Source organism: Ascaphus truei, chromosome 15, assembly GCF_040206685.1.
Source record: "Ascaphus truei isolate aAscTru1 chromosome 15, aAscTru1.hap1, whole genome shotgun sequence".
Classification (NCBI taxonomy): Eukaryota; Metazoa; Chordata; class Amphibia; order Anura; family Ascaphidae; genus Ascaphus; species Ascaphus truei.
The window spans coordinates 9102422-9121259 of NC_134497.1; the positions used below are offsets into that span (position 1 = coordinate 9102422).

The 18838-nt window shown below is 48.0% G+C and overlaps 1 protein-coding gene across 3 annotated transcripts; it reads right to left on the bottom strand.

Moving 5' to 3' along the window:
- Positions 1-710: 710 nt before the first annotated feature.
- Positions 711-14965, bottom strand: PCMTD2 (protein-L-isoaspartate (D-aspartate) O-methyltransferase domain containing 2). 3 transcript variants are annotated; one of them, XM_075571516.1, is made up of 7 exons: positions 14549-14965; positions 13231-13581; positions 8862-8964; positions 6815-6986; positions 3139-3262; positions 2304-2703; positions 711-1203 (listed from the first exon to the last, which is right to left on the bottom strand). In XM_075571516.1, exons 1-6 carry the CDS (start codon positions 14958-14960, stop codon positions 2315-2317), a joined length of 1551 nt encoding a protein of 516 aa, XP_075427631.1. In that variant the 5' UTR covers positions 14961-14965; the 3' UTR covers positions 711-1203; positions 2304-2314. The 3 variants fall into 3 exon arrangements, with proteins under 3 accessions (XP_075427631.1, XP_075427630.1, XP_075427632.1); XM_075571515.1 differs by having other exon boundaries at positions 711-2703; XM_075571517.1 differs by having other exon boundaries at positions 711-2703; positions 13231-13544; positions 14549-14964.
- Positions 14966-18838: the final 3873 nt, after the last annotated feature.

An 18838-nucleotide genomic window follows, 5' to 3' on the forward strand; every position in this document is an offset into this window, starting at 1 on the left:
GATATACAGAAGAGGCGTTCCCTCTAACAGCGCAGATCCCCAGGTCTGTTACAGGGTCTGGACAAGTGCAAGACCAGTTCGTTAAATCATACCCATCATTGTTATTTACTGGGTTATTTTCCGCTCCGGTCTTCTCTAACTTTAATTAAACACCTATTCAGGTTCTGGACGGAAGTAACACCGCCCTTGGGTAAGCCAGTCTTAACGCCATGTTATTCGAAGCAAACGCAAGGCCGCGCTAAATTAACGCCATGTGAAGCGCATGCTAATGGTGATCACCAATGACCGTTGTTTTTATATGTATTTATTTTGGAGGACACACGTTAAACCCAGGTAAACCAACGTTACCTATTTAGGCAACGTCACATTAATAGCCTAAATTTCATGGGCCTTTGAGGATCTCCCCGGTACAGTTACAGCCGGCAAGACAACAGTTACAAAGGAAACATACAGGAACTTGTTTAAACAGGTCAATAACAGAAAAGAAAGCCCAGACAATTACATATTTTAGGGGTCCCCATGTTTCAGGTGAAGCAGCCTCCCCCCTTCTCCATAGTTATGAGTACACAACAAGTTTATATAATCCCCCAAAAAACTATTTTTAGCATTACAAGAAACCTTCCATGGAGAAGACTTTTGCATAAATGGTGGGAAACAAAGTATTATTAACACACACACACACACACACACAAATTCCATCTGACAGCATGGCATTGAAACAGTGACACTTTATTCTTTTTAGTAAGAGAAAATTCACAAACCCACCATGGACATTTGCAATGTCACCTGCAATCGACATGGGTTTGAATTCAAAATGACCCGTGGCACATCACCTTTGACACCGCTCCATCCACTGGATAAAACCTAAAAAAAAAAGTACAGGATCCTCTGTGCTACAAAATACTGAGAACATTCACAAGAGAGGAGTTTCGAGAAACCCAGTGACTGCCTCGAAGGACGAACAGAGCTGCTGTACGAGCAGAGTCTCACATTTCTTTCACCTCTCTTGGAAATTAAAGGAGCTCTCCTTTTTGTAATATTGGATGAATTGACTTTGTGTTTGTAACATCTGCTTATTTGTAGGTTTCCACTGAATATATACTTTTCTTTTTGGGCTCCTCTGTGCGTACTGCTCAATGACCATCGCATCAGGAACGTTTGTCCACCTCCTGTGCAGTCATTCACATGCATTAGTGACATCAACTAAACCAAGAGTAAAACTAAATTATAACATAAAAGAGAATGGAAAAAAATATAAAAACAAAGAAGGATGATCACTGGACCAAAATATACCACAAGAGATCCTGACGCCAACGTACAAGGTCATGTAAGGGCCACTGTCTATCATTTCTTCCTAGATCTTAATTACCAAATGCGGTGACCTGCTTAATGATACTATAACGAGAGCTGAACACTTTCACCCAGGAGCTGCCCTGCGTGAAGTGATCTGGAAGGGTCCAATTAGCCTACCCTGCGCTCCTGAGGTTTCTAAAAAGCCGTAGGAAATATATTCTGAAGACGCAGCCGGAGCATGAGATGCAATTAATGTTCAGAATGTTGCTACATACTAATTACGGTAATGAGCACAAGCACTTTGAAGGGAATCCACTGGCTACTCACAGTCACCCAAAGACTTACAAGTACAAGCCATGCTTTGAGCCCTTAACGGTTGGCGGGCATGAAGGCATGTACATATCCTGGTATGGTCTATCCCCAAATGTGTGCCGGAATAATGGTAGCCCATGCAGTTAACTTACACCTGACAACAAGGTAAAACAGCCAGTAAAAAAAGGACTCCTCCCGACTGAAATAACCCTACGTCTCGATAAAGCAGTTGTGCTTTTAACGGTTTCTGGAAGAAGCAACAAAGGTTTAAAAAGACGAGTTTGCCGGACATTCCTCAAGGTCAGCCTACCCTGGATTTACAAACTCAACTTCACGGTCAAATGTAACAAGAGGATCCCCAAGAGGTTTACAGCGAAATATTGGAAAGAACCCCACACCCCAACAACCCGAATGAAATACAAGCACGTATGGGATACTCTTCCTGCTTCTACACACACACATATTTCTCCATCTCGCTGCGAAAACAGAAACACTTTTAACCCGCCTATTGTGCAGGGGGAGTAGGGGATCACAGGCCAAACAAGCAGGCAAAGAAAGGGGCACGCTCTGCCCATCCTAAAACAGAAAGCATTGCCCACTCCAGGACACCCGAAGTCAGATGTGGAAAGCACCTGGCACAGTCTGCTGAGCCCTAAAGGAAATAAAACGGGAGACCTCTTGGTCTCAGCATTTCTTACACGGCACATGTTTATTTCTCTCTGTAGTAGAGCAAATAATATTTCAGAGGGTCAGGCAGAGGCAGACACAAGATCTTCTCTCGGAGGAAGTTAACGGGGGGATCCAGCTTCGGTTCATTAACACCCCTCTCGTCGTCATCTCTATGGTCCTCCTCCGTTTCCTCGCAGTTGTTGTTGTTGTCGTCGAATGGGTTGGGGATGCGGCTGGCAAACACCTCCTTGTCCAGGAAGACGATGGTTTCCATCCGGCGCCGGCGCACGCGCTTGCGTTTGAAGCGAGGCGGGTTTTTCAGCGCGCTGCCTCCCCTGCAGCCCGCTGCCTCCTGGCTTATTATCCGTTTGATGCGACCTCGGATGGCTATGCGGGACAGATCCTGCAGGGACCGCACGTTTGGGGGCGCTGGGGGAAGAGGAGGGGCGAAATGTGATCAGAGGTTCTCAACACCGAGGCCAAAATCTAGGAAACATTCGTGATTAATGGTTCTATTTGTTAGAAATTCATCCCTCTTCCCATTAGCACCGACATTCTAAACCAGCGGTGGCCAACTCCAGTCCTCAAGGGCCACCCCTGCTTCAGCACAGGTGGCTCAATCAACGACCTGTGCTTAAGCAGGGATATCCTAAAAACCTTACCTGTTGGTGACCCTCCCTGGTCTAAACAAGGGCAAGAAAAGAACTGTACGTGTTTGTGCCCACCGACTTCGCTTATTAATTGTATCATTCGATGCATTCATTGTCGCTTTAATTACGAACCACTGATCTTTATTTTACCGACTGACTCACTCAAGAGTTGAACGTTGTTTTTTTTATTCATATAATCAAGGATTTCACTTACGAAGTTGGAGGATCTTTGACCGGCCTGGATCTGCCTTGCTGGGCTGCACAAGAGGCGCAAAGGAAACAGCCAGGATTTTCTTGGTTTCCCAGGAAGAAGGACCAATGCGAGTTATCTTGGTGAGCTGCACGGGAAACCAAACAGACCGGGATCAATACTTACACAGGAAGGGGGGGGAGGAAATAAGACACTAGGTCTTCCAGTTCTCCAAACCCTACAAGCTGATGTTAGGATGAAATCATAAAGATCGTGTGCACCTTTAGCATAGTTTGCACTATCAACAAGAAAAATTGTGTGTGCTCATTTGCATGTCATTTCCCAGAATCCCCTGCCGCAGTGGAAGCACTGTATGCTAGGTGATAACGGTGAAAGACAGGGTTGCAGACCTGTCTAAGGCACGTTATATAGTGCCGGGCGTGTGCTGCTCCGTGCGCGGATTTTTAGTTGGCTGACGTCAGTCAGCCTTTCTATAGAAGGGCCGCGCGCGCGCACAGCAGGGAGAGGGGAGCCGACAGACAGCGGCGAAGATGAAGAAATTCATCTTTTCGCGCCGCTGCCTGCGCTCAAATGTATGTATGTGTGTGTATTTGTGTATGTATGCATGTATGCGTGGATGTGTGTTTATATGGATGTGTGTGTGTGTGTGTGTTTATATGGATGTGTGTGTGTGTGTGTGTTTATATGGATGTGTGTGTGTGTGTGTGTTTATATGGATGTGTGTGTGTGTGTGTGTTCATATAGATGTGTGTGTGTGTGTGTGTGTGTGTGTATGGATGTGTGTGTGTGTGTGTGTGTGTGTTCATATGGATGTGTGTGTGTGTGTTCATATGGATGTGTGTGTGTGTGTGTGTGTGTGTGTGTGTATATGGATGTGTGTGTGTGTGTTTATATGGGTGTGTGTGTGTGTGTGTGTGTGTGTGTGTGTGTGTGTGTGTGTGTGTGTGTGTGTGTGTGTGTGTGTATGATTGCAGAAGTTAAAAAAAAATATTTATTAAAGTTTTTTTTTCTTTAAAAAAAAAAAAATCTATCTAGGACTTACATTCACTCACACAACCCATATACACACATATACACACATATACACTACCTGCAGCTCCCGGCACTATATACAGAAAAAGCATGCGGCACGTGCACGCGCGTTCACATAGGAACGCGCGGCCGCACGGCCGTATCCTGTATATAACAGCCCTTAGACATGTGAATGTGCTCACCAGTGATAGGATAGATAGGATAAATAGGATAGATATACACACACACACTATATATACACACACACTACAACACACATCACTGCGAAATGCTCAAAGAACTAGATTGGTCAACACTCGAGTCTAGGCGCAAAGTTCACCTTTCCTGTCTTGCCTTTAAATTCTTCATGGACAAGCTACCCAGCTACCTGAACAAGCTCCTCACCCCTACCACATGCAGCACCTATCATCTGAGATCTGACTCCAAAAGACTGTTCATGGTCCCAAGGCTCAACAAAGTATCCGGACGTTCCTCCTTCTCCTACCGTGCACCCCAAAACTGGAACAACCTACCAGAGACTCTCACATCCACCACCAGTTTAAGTTCTTTCAAATCTAAGGCTGTCTCACATTTTAATCTGGTCTGTAACTGTTTCATACGCCTATAATATATATTATCTTTAACTGTGCACGCAATGTCTTGTATATAATGTATACCCTGCTCATTTATGTAACTGTATTTGTAACCATGTATTATTTGTTTTACTCTGTGCCCAGGACATACTTGAAAACGAGAGGTAACTCTCAATGTATTACTTCCTGGTAAAATATTTTTATAAATAAATAAAAATATAAATGTATTTAATCCATTATGAACTTTCACCTACATCACTAAGTTTAGTCCACAGGACAATAAGAAATATAATACATTTAGTGACGGTACCGGCTAAGTGGACTTTACCGTGACCGGGTTAGGGACTTGAATAATTTTTTTTGGACAAAAGATGCCACTAAATTACTCTTTTTGTTATTAGACTTGGGATCAAAATTGTCGAATTTCACTAATAAATTGCAAACCGATTTGGGAGGAGGGCAGGGTTTCTGGATTTGTTTTCTAATTGTATGGCCAATTTTATTCCTAGCTGCATACTCCACAACGGTATTGAATTATATAGTGTTACCGACGCATTCCATTACAGGGGTAGGTCTGAGCTCATCTAAGTCTGTATGGATATAGAGCAGGGGTGAGCATTATTTTGGCAGGCGGGCCACTTCAAGGGCTTTGGTAAGCATCGTGGGCAACACTTAATGTAGATCGGGTATCTGCAGGAAAGTGAGATATAATGGACATTAAATGTAAAAAGTGTAGGAACTCTTTTGCCCACCACCATCTTAAAAACGTCAATGATTTCGAAAAAGCCCAGGTTTTCATAGCGCACACACACACACACACACACACACACACACACACACACACACACACACACACACACACACACCTCAAGATTTCACGTTCACCTCCATCTCCCTTATCCCCTACATGCCCCCTTTCTCATAACTCCCCTCTGACCCGCCATGCCCGCCCCTGCCCTCAGGGCACTATTTGTGGAGCGGGTCCTTACGTGGCAGTGACGGAGCGAGCCCACCCAAGCGATGACTGCGGACATTGGACCCGACTTCCGGTGGTGCTTCACTTCCATGTTAGGACCACCTGGGTGGGCTCCTTCCGCCACCGGGCAAGACCCCGTACTACAGGCAGGGCCCTGTGGGAAGGTCAAGGCGAGAAGGGGCCCCTACCTGTGGCAGGCCGAATAAAGTCATGGGGCTCACCGGCTGTATTTTGCCCACCCCTGATATACAGACACACACTAAATAACCAGTAGGTCAATGTGCATTTTATGTAACGACTACATAAACAACGCTACTAAAAAACTGCCGTTTTTAAGTTAGTTCAGTAAATAAACTGTACTCGGAACAGATCGAATTTATAATCCGTTACAATGTCAAGTACATTCAATCGGAACCCCTCAGTCTACGTCTGTGTCGCCCCAAAGGCGGACGCCTGATGGGGTTCGCCAGGAGCTGCTCCCTTCTGCACAGAACCAGTGTGCTAAGGGTTAATATCTGCGTTTGCTTAGTGCTGTGTTTTATCAGCCCCACCTTCTGGAATGTTAATGCCCATGGAGAACAAAGGACTATGAAACCACAGCTGCATTCAATCTGAACCCCTCAGTGTATATCTGCGTCACCTAAACGTGGACAGCCTTCGGCACAGCTGAAGGGTGCAAGCCGTTTGGTGATGTTAAAGCTGCTCTATTTCAATCTGAAACTCACCAGCCCTTTATCCCCTGTACCCAATTTTCCAACTCTGTCCATGAAATAACTGACTGTATAACCTCTGTTCATTTAATGTAACCGTGTATTGTTATAACTCTGTGCCCAGGATATACTTGGAAACGAGAGGTAACTCTCACTGTATTACTTCCTGGTAAAACATTTAATAAATAGTTACATAGTAGATGTGCGTGAAAAATACATAATGTCCATCAAGTTCAACCTATGCTAACTTTAGATGACAGATACTTATCCTATATTTGTATATAACCTCAACATTAGAATAAAAAATAAAATCAGCCAAAGGGTAGTGGAATGCCCATACAGGATAGGCACATAACCTTCTGGCCTCTTGCTCTCTAAAGTTGGGTTACCTTCTCCTCCAGCGGCATGACGAGGATCCCACCCACTTTCAGAAGGTTCTTCATGTAGTCTTCATGCTCCTTCTGCACGCCTGCGCCGCAGTACACCCGGTCATACGCAGAGAAGTCCAGGGAGATGTCCAGGCAGTTGCCACTTACAAAGGACGGCTCACAAAACTCAAACCTGGGGAGGGAACAGATACAAATATATAAAATAATAAGAATCCTGAATTAAGAACAAGGATCAGACGTTTGTTTAGAGCACATGTTGACTCCTTCAATAGAGGCAATTGTAACATCTGGCAGCAATGGGGATAAAATGGTTTACCAGACAAACTAACCCTAGCTGTGTGCATCTTTACACAAATCTTTTCTGCTGCTAGGAACACTGCGAGAGATCTGTTTGTGATTATTGGTTGCCAAAGCTCTTGCACTGCTGGGGAGAGGGCAGGGCTCAAAAAGAGGTGTGCCAGAGCCTGCTATAGCAACCAAAGGATGTTCAGTATATTAAAACCAATTACATAGTTACATAGTAGATGAGGTTGAAAAAAGACTTCCGTCCATCAAGTTCAACCTATGCTAAATTTAGACAACAGATACTTTATCCTATATCTATACTTATTGATCCAGAGGAAGGCAAACAAAAAAACACATTAAGGGGAAAAATTAATTCCTTCCTGACTCCAAGAATTGGCAATCGGATTAATCCCTGGATCAACATCCTTCCCATGTATACTTATTTGGTATATCCCTGTATATCTTTCCCATCTAAAAAGATGTCCAACCTTTTTTTGAACAAATCTATGGTATCTGCCATCACAACCTCCATGGGTAATGAATTCCACATTTTAACTGCCCTTACTGTAAAGAACCCTTTCCTTTGTTGCTGGTGAAATTTCCTTTCCTCGAACCTTAAGGGATGGCCTCGAGTCCTTTGTACTGCCCGTGGGATGAACAGTTCTTTTGAAAGCTCCTTGTATTGTCCCTGAATATATTTGTATATAGTTATCATATCCCCTCTTAGACGCCTCTTTTCTAATGTAAATAAATCTAATTTAGCTAGCCTCTCCTCATAAGTTAGAATGTCCATCCCCTTTATTAATTTGGTGGCTCTTCTCTGCACTCTCTAGTTCCATAATGTCTTTTCTTAGGATTGGTGCCCAAAATTGTACTCCATATTCAAGGTGTGGTCTTACTAATGCTTTGTAAAGGGGCATAATAATGTTTACTTCCCTTCCATCCATTGCCGTTTGATGCAAGATAAGATCCTGTTTGCCTTTGCAGCTACTGCATGACATTGGGCACTATTGCTAAGCCTGCTGTCTACAAGCACTCCTAAATCCTTCTCCATCAAGGATTCCCCCAATATATCTCCATTTAATTTGTAAGTCGCCTTTATATTCTTGTATCCCAAATGCATAACCTTACATTAAAATTAAATCCCAAATGCATAACCTTACATTAAAATTAAATCCCAAATGCATAACCTTACATTAAAATTAAAAATGGCATTAAGATTTGGAAAACTAAAAAAAAAAATTATATAAAAAAAAAATGCAGTTACTATTTATAATTATTATTATTTTTTTTTAAATAAAGGATTATGTCTGTACTTGTAGATTTAGGCACTAGAGTCTGTATCTAAAAGAACACTGTTGCAGAGAATTTACATTCCATGGCATTCGAGGTGGATTATTATAAAATGGCAACTGGAGCACCGTGTATGACGAACATTTTCAGCAGGGTTACCAGGCGTGAGCTACATCATGCAAGAAAATAACCAGGGTTGGCGCTCAAGAGGAGATAGTGCCACAAGGAAATAATCCAAATTAAAACAGTGAAATAGTGACACCCTCTGGTAACCAGGGCTCACTACAAGAAAATAACCCAAAAAAGTGCAATAAACATATATAATAAAACTAAAATGAACATCATGCTGACGTAGCACAGGTTTCTTTAGCTTACTAAGCCTGCAAACCTGGAGGCCACGGGCACTGCATCCCCAACAGCCCTCCCCCCGACCGTGTCTCCTCCCAAGTGAAAAGCGATACAATCTTACTTGTCGAAGCTGTCGCTGGTGCGGACAAAGAGCTCCAGCTTCTGATTTGCATATTCTATGACATCAGCATGAAGTTCCACTCCGTGGTTAACGCCGAAAGGTCCTGTTGGCCAAAACAACATTTAATGAGCATTACACACACACACATACATATATACACAGGTACACTTCACCCAAACCAAATTGGAAACAGACGACTTTTTCTACCCTAAGGAAGGTCGCACAGTGGAACAGAAACATTGGACGTCTACGGTTGTTCCAATACAATATTTTTGATCTCATCATCGGATCATTGAGTATCTGTATTTTATTATAATTCGTGCTCTTGCTTTGCTGAGATGTACGCACGCACACACGGCAGAAGAACGCCGCGTCTTCAAAAAGTGATTTATTGCCCGCACTCAACCTTTAATAACGACAGACACACAACAGTGACGCACAAACACAAGCGATCTTCACAAAACGACCTGCACAGGAACGAAACGTTGATCAAGATAAAAAAGCCACAAATAATATACCGTATATGTCTTCAAGACCAGTAAGTGCCTGTGAATTCTTTATTAATACATGCAGCATCAGGGCGAGAGTGTGTGAGTGTGTGAGTGTGTGAGTGAGTGCGTGTGTAATCTTAGCAAGCTCAAAAGTGTAGGTACCCGGTAACAGGCTTAACTTGACGTGGCCGCAGCTCAACATGTTTTAGTCAAAAGATTGAACTAAATTAGGGATGCGCAAGAGAGGCCCCACGCTCTTCCCCAAAGCATTTCAATGAAATGCCGGGAGAGTGCGCAAGGCCTCTGTATGCCTCGTCGTCAGCGGCTTCTGGTGACGTAGCGTCACATGACGCCGGACAAAAAGGTAAGAGGAGCAGGGAGGGGGTCGCGAGCAGTGGGGAGAGCAGGCAGGGGGCACAGACTAAAACGTTTGCGCACCCCTGACCTAAATGACCCATATTTCTGAGACGAAAAAACAGAAATGAATCAAATAATTTGTCCTATTTTATGTGCATTGTGGATCCTTGGTTTACTGCTGTGTGGATATGTGTATATACACACAGACACACACACAGACACACACACAGACACACACACAGACACACACTTTAGTGGGGATATACAAATCATGGACTTGAATAATTTACACATGTCCCTAAGGACAGCCGTTAAGTGGTTGAGCAGAACTGTAAGTGGCTCATCCACAAGGTGACAACAACAGGGGGAGGGAAAGAAATATCCTTGTAGAAGGTGCACTCCTAAATATACCCAAATATAAACCAGTACAGAGATAGATACTATACAAATGATCGTACCAGCAGAGGTCTCTCTTGGCACAAATTTGTGCCAGTAGTTTTGCCAAGAGACACCTCTACCGGTACTATCATTTATATAGTATCTATCTCTCTACCGGTTTATTTTTGGGAATATTTAGGAGTGGACCTTCTAAACGGATATTTCTTTCCCTCCCCCCTCCCCCTGTTGTGCATTTACTACGCTTTCTAGGAAGCTTGTTATCCTGGGTGAGCACCCCACAGATAGAGTGAGCATTCTCTGTTATTTTGTCATCCACCAGGTGGACAAACATTTTAGGTTTTCAAGCAGGACACCATCTGCAAGAGAGATTAGAAATGGCCTCTATTGTTCTTGTAATGATTGTTTCACAAAGCCAACATATCCTGCCCTGCTGCAAATGGAGGGGGGGAAAGACATGTTTTCCTGCAGGCGATTTGAGAAAGAAACAGCATAAATCCAATAGAAATCTAGTTTGCAGAAGTAGAGAGAAGGAAGAAGCTCTTAATACTGGGTTTGAGATGGAGCTCTGTATCAAGCTTCTAGCTGCCAATGCTTGCTTTAGAGCAGAACATGTTACACCTTTAATGCATCCACATGAATCAGACGAGGCGGCCTCAGTGTACTCCTCTGCCAAGTAACTCCGTGGATCAATGAGAAATAAACCGTTTTACAATGTCAGCATCGATCGATCAATTTGCAATTTCACACTTCTGTTTAGGAGAAAGCACCCGAGCTGCTTAAAATAAATATCTGCGATAAAATTAATACATTGTAGTTAGGGACCATTTTAAAGCAAGCAACAGTGAACAAGTTAAAGATCATTAAATAACCATTAGCTGTGCTGCCTCTAAGGTATATCAGCGTATATTATTGTGTGAGACAGCAGTGCCTGCTGCTTCCATTTCCACACTGCACTCGAAGGTCACTTCTTTCAGTGACCAAGAAAGCAATTTCTCAAAGACATTCCCCACCCCCTAATGTAAAGAATTTATCTCATTTCTAGACCTGATGTGGTCCAGATTTTTCATCGTTTGTCAGATCTCTGTGTTAGAAGCGGTGTGTGCTACATGTATGTATTTATTCAGTGACATTAATGTACATAGCGCATCACTGCAGTACATTCATCTCGTTAATCCATTGAAAGAGAACACAATGTGTATACATGTATATCCATTTACATGTAACATGTATATCCTCCTAGTGGCCAACATCTCAAGAGAACTAGTGGCGTTGGGTTGAAATGCAGCATAGCCCATTCTGGGCCTGCACGATTCATTCCATTGAACAGCGTTAGCTGGGAAAAGAGATGAGTTGTATAAGGAAAGCCTGCAAAATAAAACACATGGCTCGGGTTACCAGGTGTCCAGTATTGAACCGGACTTTCCTGTATTTGGACACGCGGTCCTGTAAAAAAATTAATACCAGACGTGTGTGTGTGTCCCCGGTATTACCGGTCTGGACATAGTGACCTGACCAGCTTGGGGGAGGGGGGGCGGGAATTCCCTGACCGGGGAGAGAGCAGGACTGTTGCTAGGAGGCTGGGCAGCTTCCTCCATCCCGATTGGCTGCATTACCCAGCAGCAGCCAATCAGGAGGTGTCAGGAGCCTGGGGGTTGGGCCAAGGAGAGGAGGAAACAGCATGGAGCAGAGAGGGGTGGCGCGCACGTGTCCAGTATTATTGGAGAAGCCATCTGGTAACCCTAAACACAGCACTCGCTTTTAGTTGGCAATGAATGCAAACAGAACATGTCATTCTGTTCAAAGGAGAAAGTTAATATTATTGGAACGTTATCTTAATTACTGCCGGGAAATGACGATATTTAGATAAAAATGATGGTCACAATATCTGTGTACAACATAGAATCTGACGGACGAGAAGAACCATTGGCTCACCGTGTCCCTGATCTGCTGTAAAAGCTCAGACCCTTTTTGATCATTGGGGCTTTCTTAGGATTTAGTCTTATCTCTATCCCAAGCATGTTTGAATTCCCTTCCCTCTGTTGGGAGGCTATTGCATGGATCTACCACCTCTGCTGGGAGGCTGTTGCATGGATCTACCACTTCTGCTGGGAGGCTATTGCATGGATCTACCACCTCTGCTGGGAGGCTATTGCATGGATCCAACACCCTTTCCGTATAGAAGTACTTCCTAACATTACCACTTTAGCGAGCCCCCCTCCCACTTCAGAGGATGACCTCTTGTTCTAGCACTCCTCTTTCTCTTTGGACTATGCTTCCCGGCTAAACAAGCAGAGATGGTTTGGCCTACACACAGAAGCCATTTCATATACAGTACTGCATTGTACACGCACAGTTAGCGATGTCGTAAATAGGGTTGCCAGGCGGCTTCTCCAAAAATACTGGACACAATGGTGAAAGGTGTGACGTGCTCGAGACACACACCCCCCTCTCACCACTCCATGCTGTTTCCTCATCTCCTTGCCCCCCCGCCCCCCCTCAGGCTCCTTACACCTCCTCCCGATTGGCTGCTGCTGGTTAATGCAGCCAATCAGGATGGAGGAAACTGCCCAGCCCCCAAGCAACAGCCCTGCTCCCTCCCTGTGCGGGGAAATCCCGCGGCCCCAAGACCCAAGCCGGTCATTTCACTATGTCCCGAGAGGTAATACCGGACACATACATGTCAAGTATTACCTCTAACTTTTTAACTGGACAGAGAGTCCAAATACAGGACAGTCCGGTTCAATACTGGACACCTAGCGACCCTAAATTCTATCCAAGTGGGAAGAAGTTTAGGCACTCGCCGTGTGTTCTCACTTAGGTTAGAGAGAGTGAGCGGAGCCGGGTTTCCACTTCCGGGCGGGGGGAGAGTGAGCGGAGCCGGGGTGCCGGGCGGGAGGAAAGCAAGCCGGGGTGCCGGGCGCCACGGCGGGGGGAGAGCGAGCCCTCCTAGCTACACTTAGAATGGAGATTTTTAGCATTGGTGGGCACGCATGGGCCGAGTGCGTGGGGCCCCCCTATGCTGTAGGTCACCCGGGCAACTGCCCAGCGTGCCCAAACGTTAAGATGGCCCTGAGAGAGGGGGGGGGGGAGAGAAAGGGTGTACTTGGCCTGGAAACACTCACCCAATATAAGCCCCACCATGGTGCTGAGGTATCCAGTCCCGCACCCCAAATTCAGGAATGACAGCCCTGGCTGCAAATCGAGGGCTTCCATAACCTCGGAGTAAATACACGGGGCAGACAGGTGAATGTTGCCGTGTTTCCACGCCAAGTCTTTGTACGCATTGTCTTTAAACTCGTCCAGGTAATAATCTGCGCGGTCGATGGCTCGGAAAGCCCGCTCCACCGCCTCCGTCCGGATGTACTGGGCCTCTTTCAGATTGTCGATTAACTCGTCGTTATCTTCTCCGGCGCTGACGGCTCCTCCCATCTTTGCGCTGCAACGAGCACGGAGAGAAATGAACATACGTGTGCCTAATAATAATAATAATAATATTGTTGTTTCTTGTATAGCGCCGACAGCGAGTCGCTCTCTCAACCCCAATATATAACATATATTAAATAGAACAAACCACTTAGATTGTAAGCTCTCTGGGGCAGGGATTTCTGTTCCTGTCTGATTTTCTTGCACCTATTCCATTATAATTCCCTTTACTATATTGTCTTTGTAATGCGCTGAGTACACTGTGGGCGCTATATAAATAAAAACATACAATAACCAAGGCAAGTAGGTGCCATGTATTAATGGGGCAATCCTTCCTAGGATGAAAATAAACTATACAGATCATATACATACAACCCAAGACCGTGGCATGTTTACCAGGTTAAATTAAGCCGACTGACACCTTCACCCAAGGTGCTTGAACCCCCCACCCCCAGTTACCCCAGCCCAAGATGCTCTAACCACCCGTTACCCCAGCCCAAGGTGCTCCAACCCCCCGCCCGTTACCCCAGCCCAAGGTGCTCCAACCACCCCCAGTTACCCCAGCCAAAGGTGCTCCTACCCCCCCCCCCCCGGTACCCCAGCCCAAGGTGCTCCAACCACCCCCAGTTACCCCAGCCCAAGGTGCTCCTACCCCTCCCCCCCCGGTACCCCAGCCCAAGGTGCTCCAACCCCCCTCCCCCCAGTTACCCCAGCCCAAGGTGCTCCAACCCCCCCTCCCCCCAGTTACCCCAGCCCAAGGTGCTCCAACCCCTCCTCCCCCCAGTTACCCCAGCCCAAGGTGCTCCAACCCCTCCTCCCCCCAGTTACCCCAGCCCAAGGTGCTCCAACCCCCCCCCCCGTTACCCCAGCACAAGGTGCACCAACCCCGTTACCCCAGCCCAAGGTGCTCCAACACCCCCCCCCCCCCAGCTCAAGGTGCTTCAACCCCCAGTTACCCCAGCCCAAGATGCTCTAACACCCCCAGTTACCTCAGCCCCCCTCAATCCTCCTTAATACCTTTATGGTGTCTCTCCAATGCAGATGCTCTCCCCTCTGTCAGGACTTGATCAGACCCGACCCGGCAAGTCTTGGCTACACGGGCACGGGTGGTATAGGTCTCGGTTCGGCTGAACCTGGTCTCGGTTCCCCCTAGTCTCAGTTGCCCCCGGTTTGGCCTGGTCCCAGTTCCCCCTGGTCCGGTTCGGCCTGGTCTCGGTTCCCTCCCGGTTCGGCCTGGTCTCGGTTCCCTCCCCTGGTCCGGTTCGGCCTGGTCTCGGTTCCCCCCCCTGGTCCGGTTCGGCCTGGTCTCGGTTCCCCCCCCTGGTCCGGTTCGGCCTGGTCTCGGTTCCCTCCCCTGGTCCGGTTCGGCCTGGTGTTCTCTCAACTGTAAACATTCACCCAGCTGACCGCGTGTGACGTCACGGAACATGCTAATGAGGGAGGCGCTGCCTGGTGAGAAGGGGGCGGGATCGGCGCACAAGCTCCTCCCATATCCTGCCCACGAAGGAGGCGCTGCATGGTGAGGAGGGGCGGGGTCTGCACACAAGCTCCTCCCATATCCTGCCCACGAAGGAGGCGCTGCATGGTGAGGAGGGGGCGGGGTCTGCGGGGTCATCCCAATGCCGTTCCCTAATGGCTCGCTCACACACAGCGCTACGCGACGTGCGCGCGCTTTCGTGCGCGTTCGTCACCGACCCCTGGTGGCCAATGGTAGTGTTCATTGTTGAAACTAACATTGGCCGCGAAGCACGGCGACGGCGTCACCGCTGCTCTAGCTGGAGTCTTTCAAAACTGTGATTCCAGGCTGCAGCAGCGTGACGTCAGTTTCAGCAGCCAATCAATGTCTAGACGTTTTCATTGATTGATGGGGGGACCGGGGGGGGGGACGTCGTGTCACCAGCACTATAAGCGCAACTTGCTGCGACGTCACGTCAAAACAAATGCATTGCTGCCGTCGCGTCCGCTTATAGTAAGCGCGGAGCGACAGAGCGACGGCTTGGTCGCTATCGCTGGAAGTCATCTCAATTTGATTTTTCCAGCGGCCGCAGCCTGACGTTGCCGTCGCGTCGTCGTCACTATAAGCCTAGCTGCGGCGCTGAGAGCAGCAATGAGGTCACGTGCCCCTCTCACTCATATAGCTGTACTGGGCAGGTAGAGAAAGACGTCCTGGAGGCGGCCATTGTAAATGTGCCCCGCAGTAAATTCAGGGAATCCGTGGTGCAATGCGTCTTGCTTTGGGGGAATCCGTGGTACAATGCGTCTCGCTTTGGGGTATCCGTGGTGCAATGAGTCTCACTTCGGGGAATCCGTGGTACAATGCGCCTTGTGTTGGGGTATCCGTGGTGCAATGAGTCTCACTTCGGGGAATCCGTGGTACAATGCGCCTCGCTTCTGGTAAATCCGTGGTACGATGCACCTTGCTTCTGGTTATCCATGCGCCTCGCTTTGGGGTATTCGTGGTACAATGTGTCTCACTTCGGGGTATCTGTGGTACAATGTGCCTTTTTTTGGGGTATCCGTGGTACAATGCGCCTCGCTCCGGTTATCCGTGGTACAATGCGTCTTGCTTCGGTTATCCGTGGTGCAATGCGTCTCGCTTCGGGGTATCCATGGTGCAATGCGTCTCGCTTCGGTTATCCGTGGTGCAATGCGTCTCGCTTCGGTTATCCGTGGTGCAATGCGTCTCGCTTCGGTTATCCGTGGTGCAATGCATCTCGCTTCGGGTATCCGTGGTGCAATGCGTCTCGCTTCGGTTATCCGTGGTGCAATGCGTCTCGCTTCGGTTATCCGTGGTGCAATGCGTCTCGCTTCGGTTATCCGTGGTGCAATGCGTCTCGCTTCGGTTATCCGTGGTGCAATGCGTCTCGCTTCGGGGTATTCGTGGTACAATGTGTCTCACTTCGGGGTATCTGTGGTACAATGTGCCTTATTTTGGGGTATCCGTGGTACAATGCGCCTCGCTTCGGTTATCCGTGGTACAATGCGTCTTGCTTCGGTTATCCGTGGTGCAATGCGTCTCGCTTCGGTTATCCGTGGTGCAATGCGTCTCGCTTCGGTTATCCGTGGTGCAATGCGTCTCGCTTCGGTTATCCGTGGTGCAATGCGTCTCGCTTCGGGTATCCGTGGTGCAATGCGCCTCGCTTCGGTTATCCGTGGTGCAATGCGTCTCGCTTCGGTTATCCGTGGTGCAATGCGTCTCGCTTCGGTAATCCGTGGTGCAATGCGTCTCGCTTCGGTTATCCGTGGTGCAATGCGTCTCGCTTCGGTTATCCGTGGTGCAATGCGTCTCGCTTCGGAGTATCGGTGGTGCAATGCGTCTCGCTTCGGTTATCCGTGGTGCAATGCGTCTCGCTTCGGTTATCCGTGGTGCAATGCGTCTCGCTTCGGTTATCCGTGGTGCAATGCGTCTCGCTTCGGTTATCCGTGGTGCAATGCGTCTCGCTTTGGGGTATCCGTAGTGCAATGCGTCTCGCTTCGGTTATCCGTGGTGCAATGCGTCTCGCTTCGGTTATCCGTGGTGCAATGCGCCTCGCTTCGGTTATTCGTGGTGCAATGCGTCTCGCTTCGGTTATCCGTGGTGCAATGCGTCTCGCTTCGGTTATCCGTGGTGCAATGCGTCTCGCTTCGGGGTATCCGTGGTGCAATGCGTCTCGCTTGGGTTATCCGTGGTGCAATGCGTCTCGCTTCGGGTATCCGTGGTGCAATGCGTCTCGCTTCGGTTATCTGTGGTGCAATGCGTCTCGCTTCGGTTATCCGTGGTGCAATGCGCCTCGCTTCGGTTATCCGTGCTGCAATGCGTCTCGCTTCGGGTATCCGTGGTGCAATGCGTCTCGCTTCGGTTATCCGTGGTGCAATGCGTCTCGCTTCGGTTATCCGTGGTGCAATGCGCCTCGCTTCGGTTATCCGTGGTGCAATGCGTCTCGCTTCGGTTATCTGTGGTGCAATGCGTCTCGCTTTGGGGTATCCGTGGTGCAATGCGTCTCGCTTCGGTTATTCGTGGTGCAATGCGTCTCGCTTCGGTTATCCGTGGTGCAATGCGTCTCGCTTCGGGGTATCCGTGGTGCAATGCGTCTCGCTTGGGTTATCCGTGGTGCAATGCGTCTCGCTTCGGGTATCCGTGGTGCAATGCGTCTCGCTTCGGTTATCTGTGGTGCAATGCGTCTCGCTTCGGTTATCCGTGGTGCAATGCGTCTCGCTTCGGGGTATCCGTGGTGCAATGCGTCTCGCTTGGGGTATCCGTGGTGCAATGCGTCTCGCTTCGGGTATCCGTGGTGCAATGCGTCTCGCTTCGGTTATCTGTGGTGCAATGCGTCTCGCTTCGGTTATCCGTGGTGCAATGCGCCTCGCTTCGGTTATCCGTGCTGCAATGCGTCTCGCTTCGGGTATCCGTGGTGCAATGCGTCTCGCTTCGGTTATCCGTGGTGCAATGCGTCTCGCTTCGGTTATCCGTGGTGCAATGCGCCTCGCTTCGGTTATCCGTGGTGCAATGCGTCTCGCTTCGGTTATCTGTGGTGCAATGCGTCTCGCTTTGGGGTATCCGTGGTGCAATGCGTCTCGCTTCGGTTATTCGTGGTGCAATGCGTCTCGCTTCGGTTATCCGTAGTGCAATGCGTCTCGCTTCGGTTATCCATGGTGCAATGCTTCGGTTATCCGTTATTTTGGGGTATCCGTGGTGCTATGCACCATTCTTTGGGGTATCCCCCTAGGTCACAGGTCTCCACGTGTACAGAGCTTTCCAAACCCCTCAGGTCTCTTTGTTTGAGGTTTCCAAAGCTCTGGCCACCATCAGTCCATCTATGAAGCGCTCTCTTGCTAGGCCATTAAAAGGTATCACAACATGACTCATTTACACCCATCCAGGACTTGGGACAGTTGCTAGAACTTTGAAGTAGACCTTGCATACAAAGTTAATATGTAGAACTTTATATCTAGCGCCATCCATGTATGTTCTCCACCCACCTGCTCTTCCCTACATATCAGCTTTGATCTCTTGCCATGCCCCTGCTGGTCGCCTGCGCGCTGTCCATAGGGACGCGCTTGTAGTCCCAGTGACGCAGCGTCAAGACGTCATCCGTCAGCGTTGTAGTAGTAATTTCTGCTTATAGTGCAGGAGACAAGAGAGACGGCACGCTATTAGAGAGGGTTGGGGTTCCTTACAATGCATCTGATCTCAGACGCGCTATTAGAGAGGGTTGGGGTTCCTTACAATGCATCTTATCTCAGACGCGCTTTTAGAGAGGGTTGGGGTTCCTTACAATGCCTCTGATCTCAGACGCGCTATTAGAGAGGGTTGGAGTTCCTTACAAT

Coding starts and splice junctions, on each gene's coding strand:
- PCMTD2 (XM_075571516.1), bottom strand. CDS start 14,960: ATGTTCCGTGACGTCACACGCGGTCAGCTGGGTGAATGTTTACAGTTG. Junction 8,965..13,230: donor CATGGTGGGGCTTATATTGG/GTGAGTGTTTCC, acceptor TTTGGCCAACAG/GACCTTTCGGCGTTAACCAC. Junction 6,987..8,861: donor ACCAGCGACAGCTTCGACAA/GTAAGATTGTAT, acceptor TTCCCTCCCCAG/GTTTGAGTTTTGTGAGCCGT.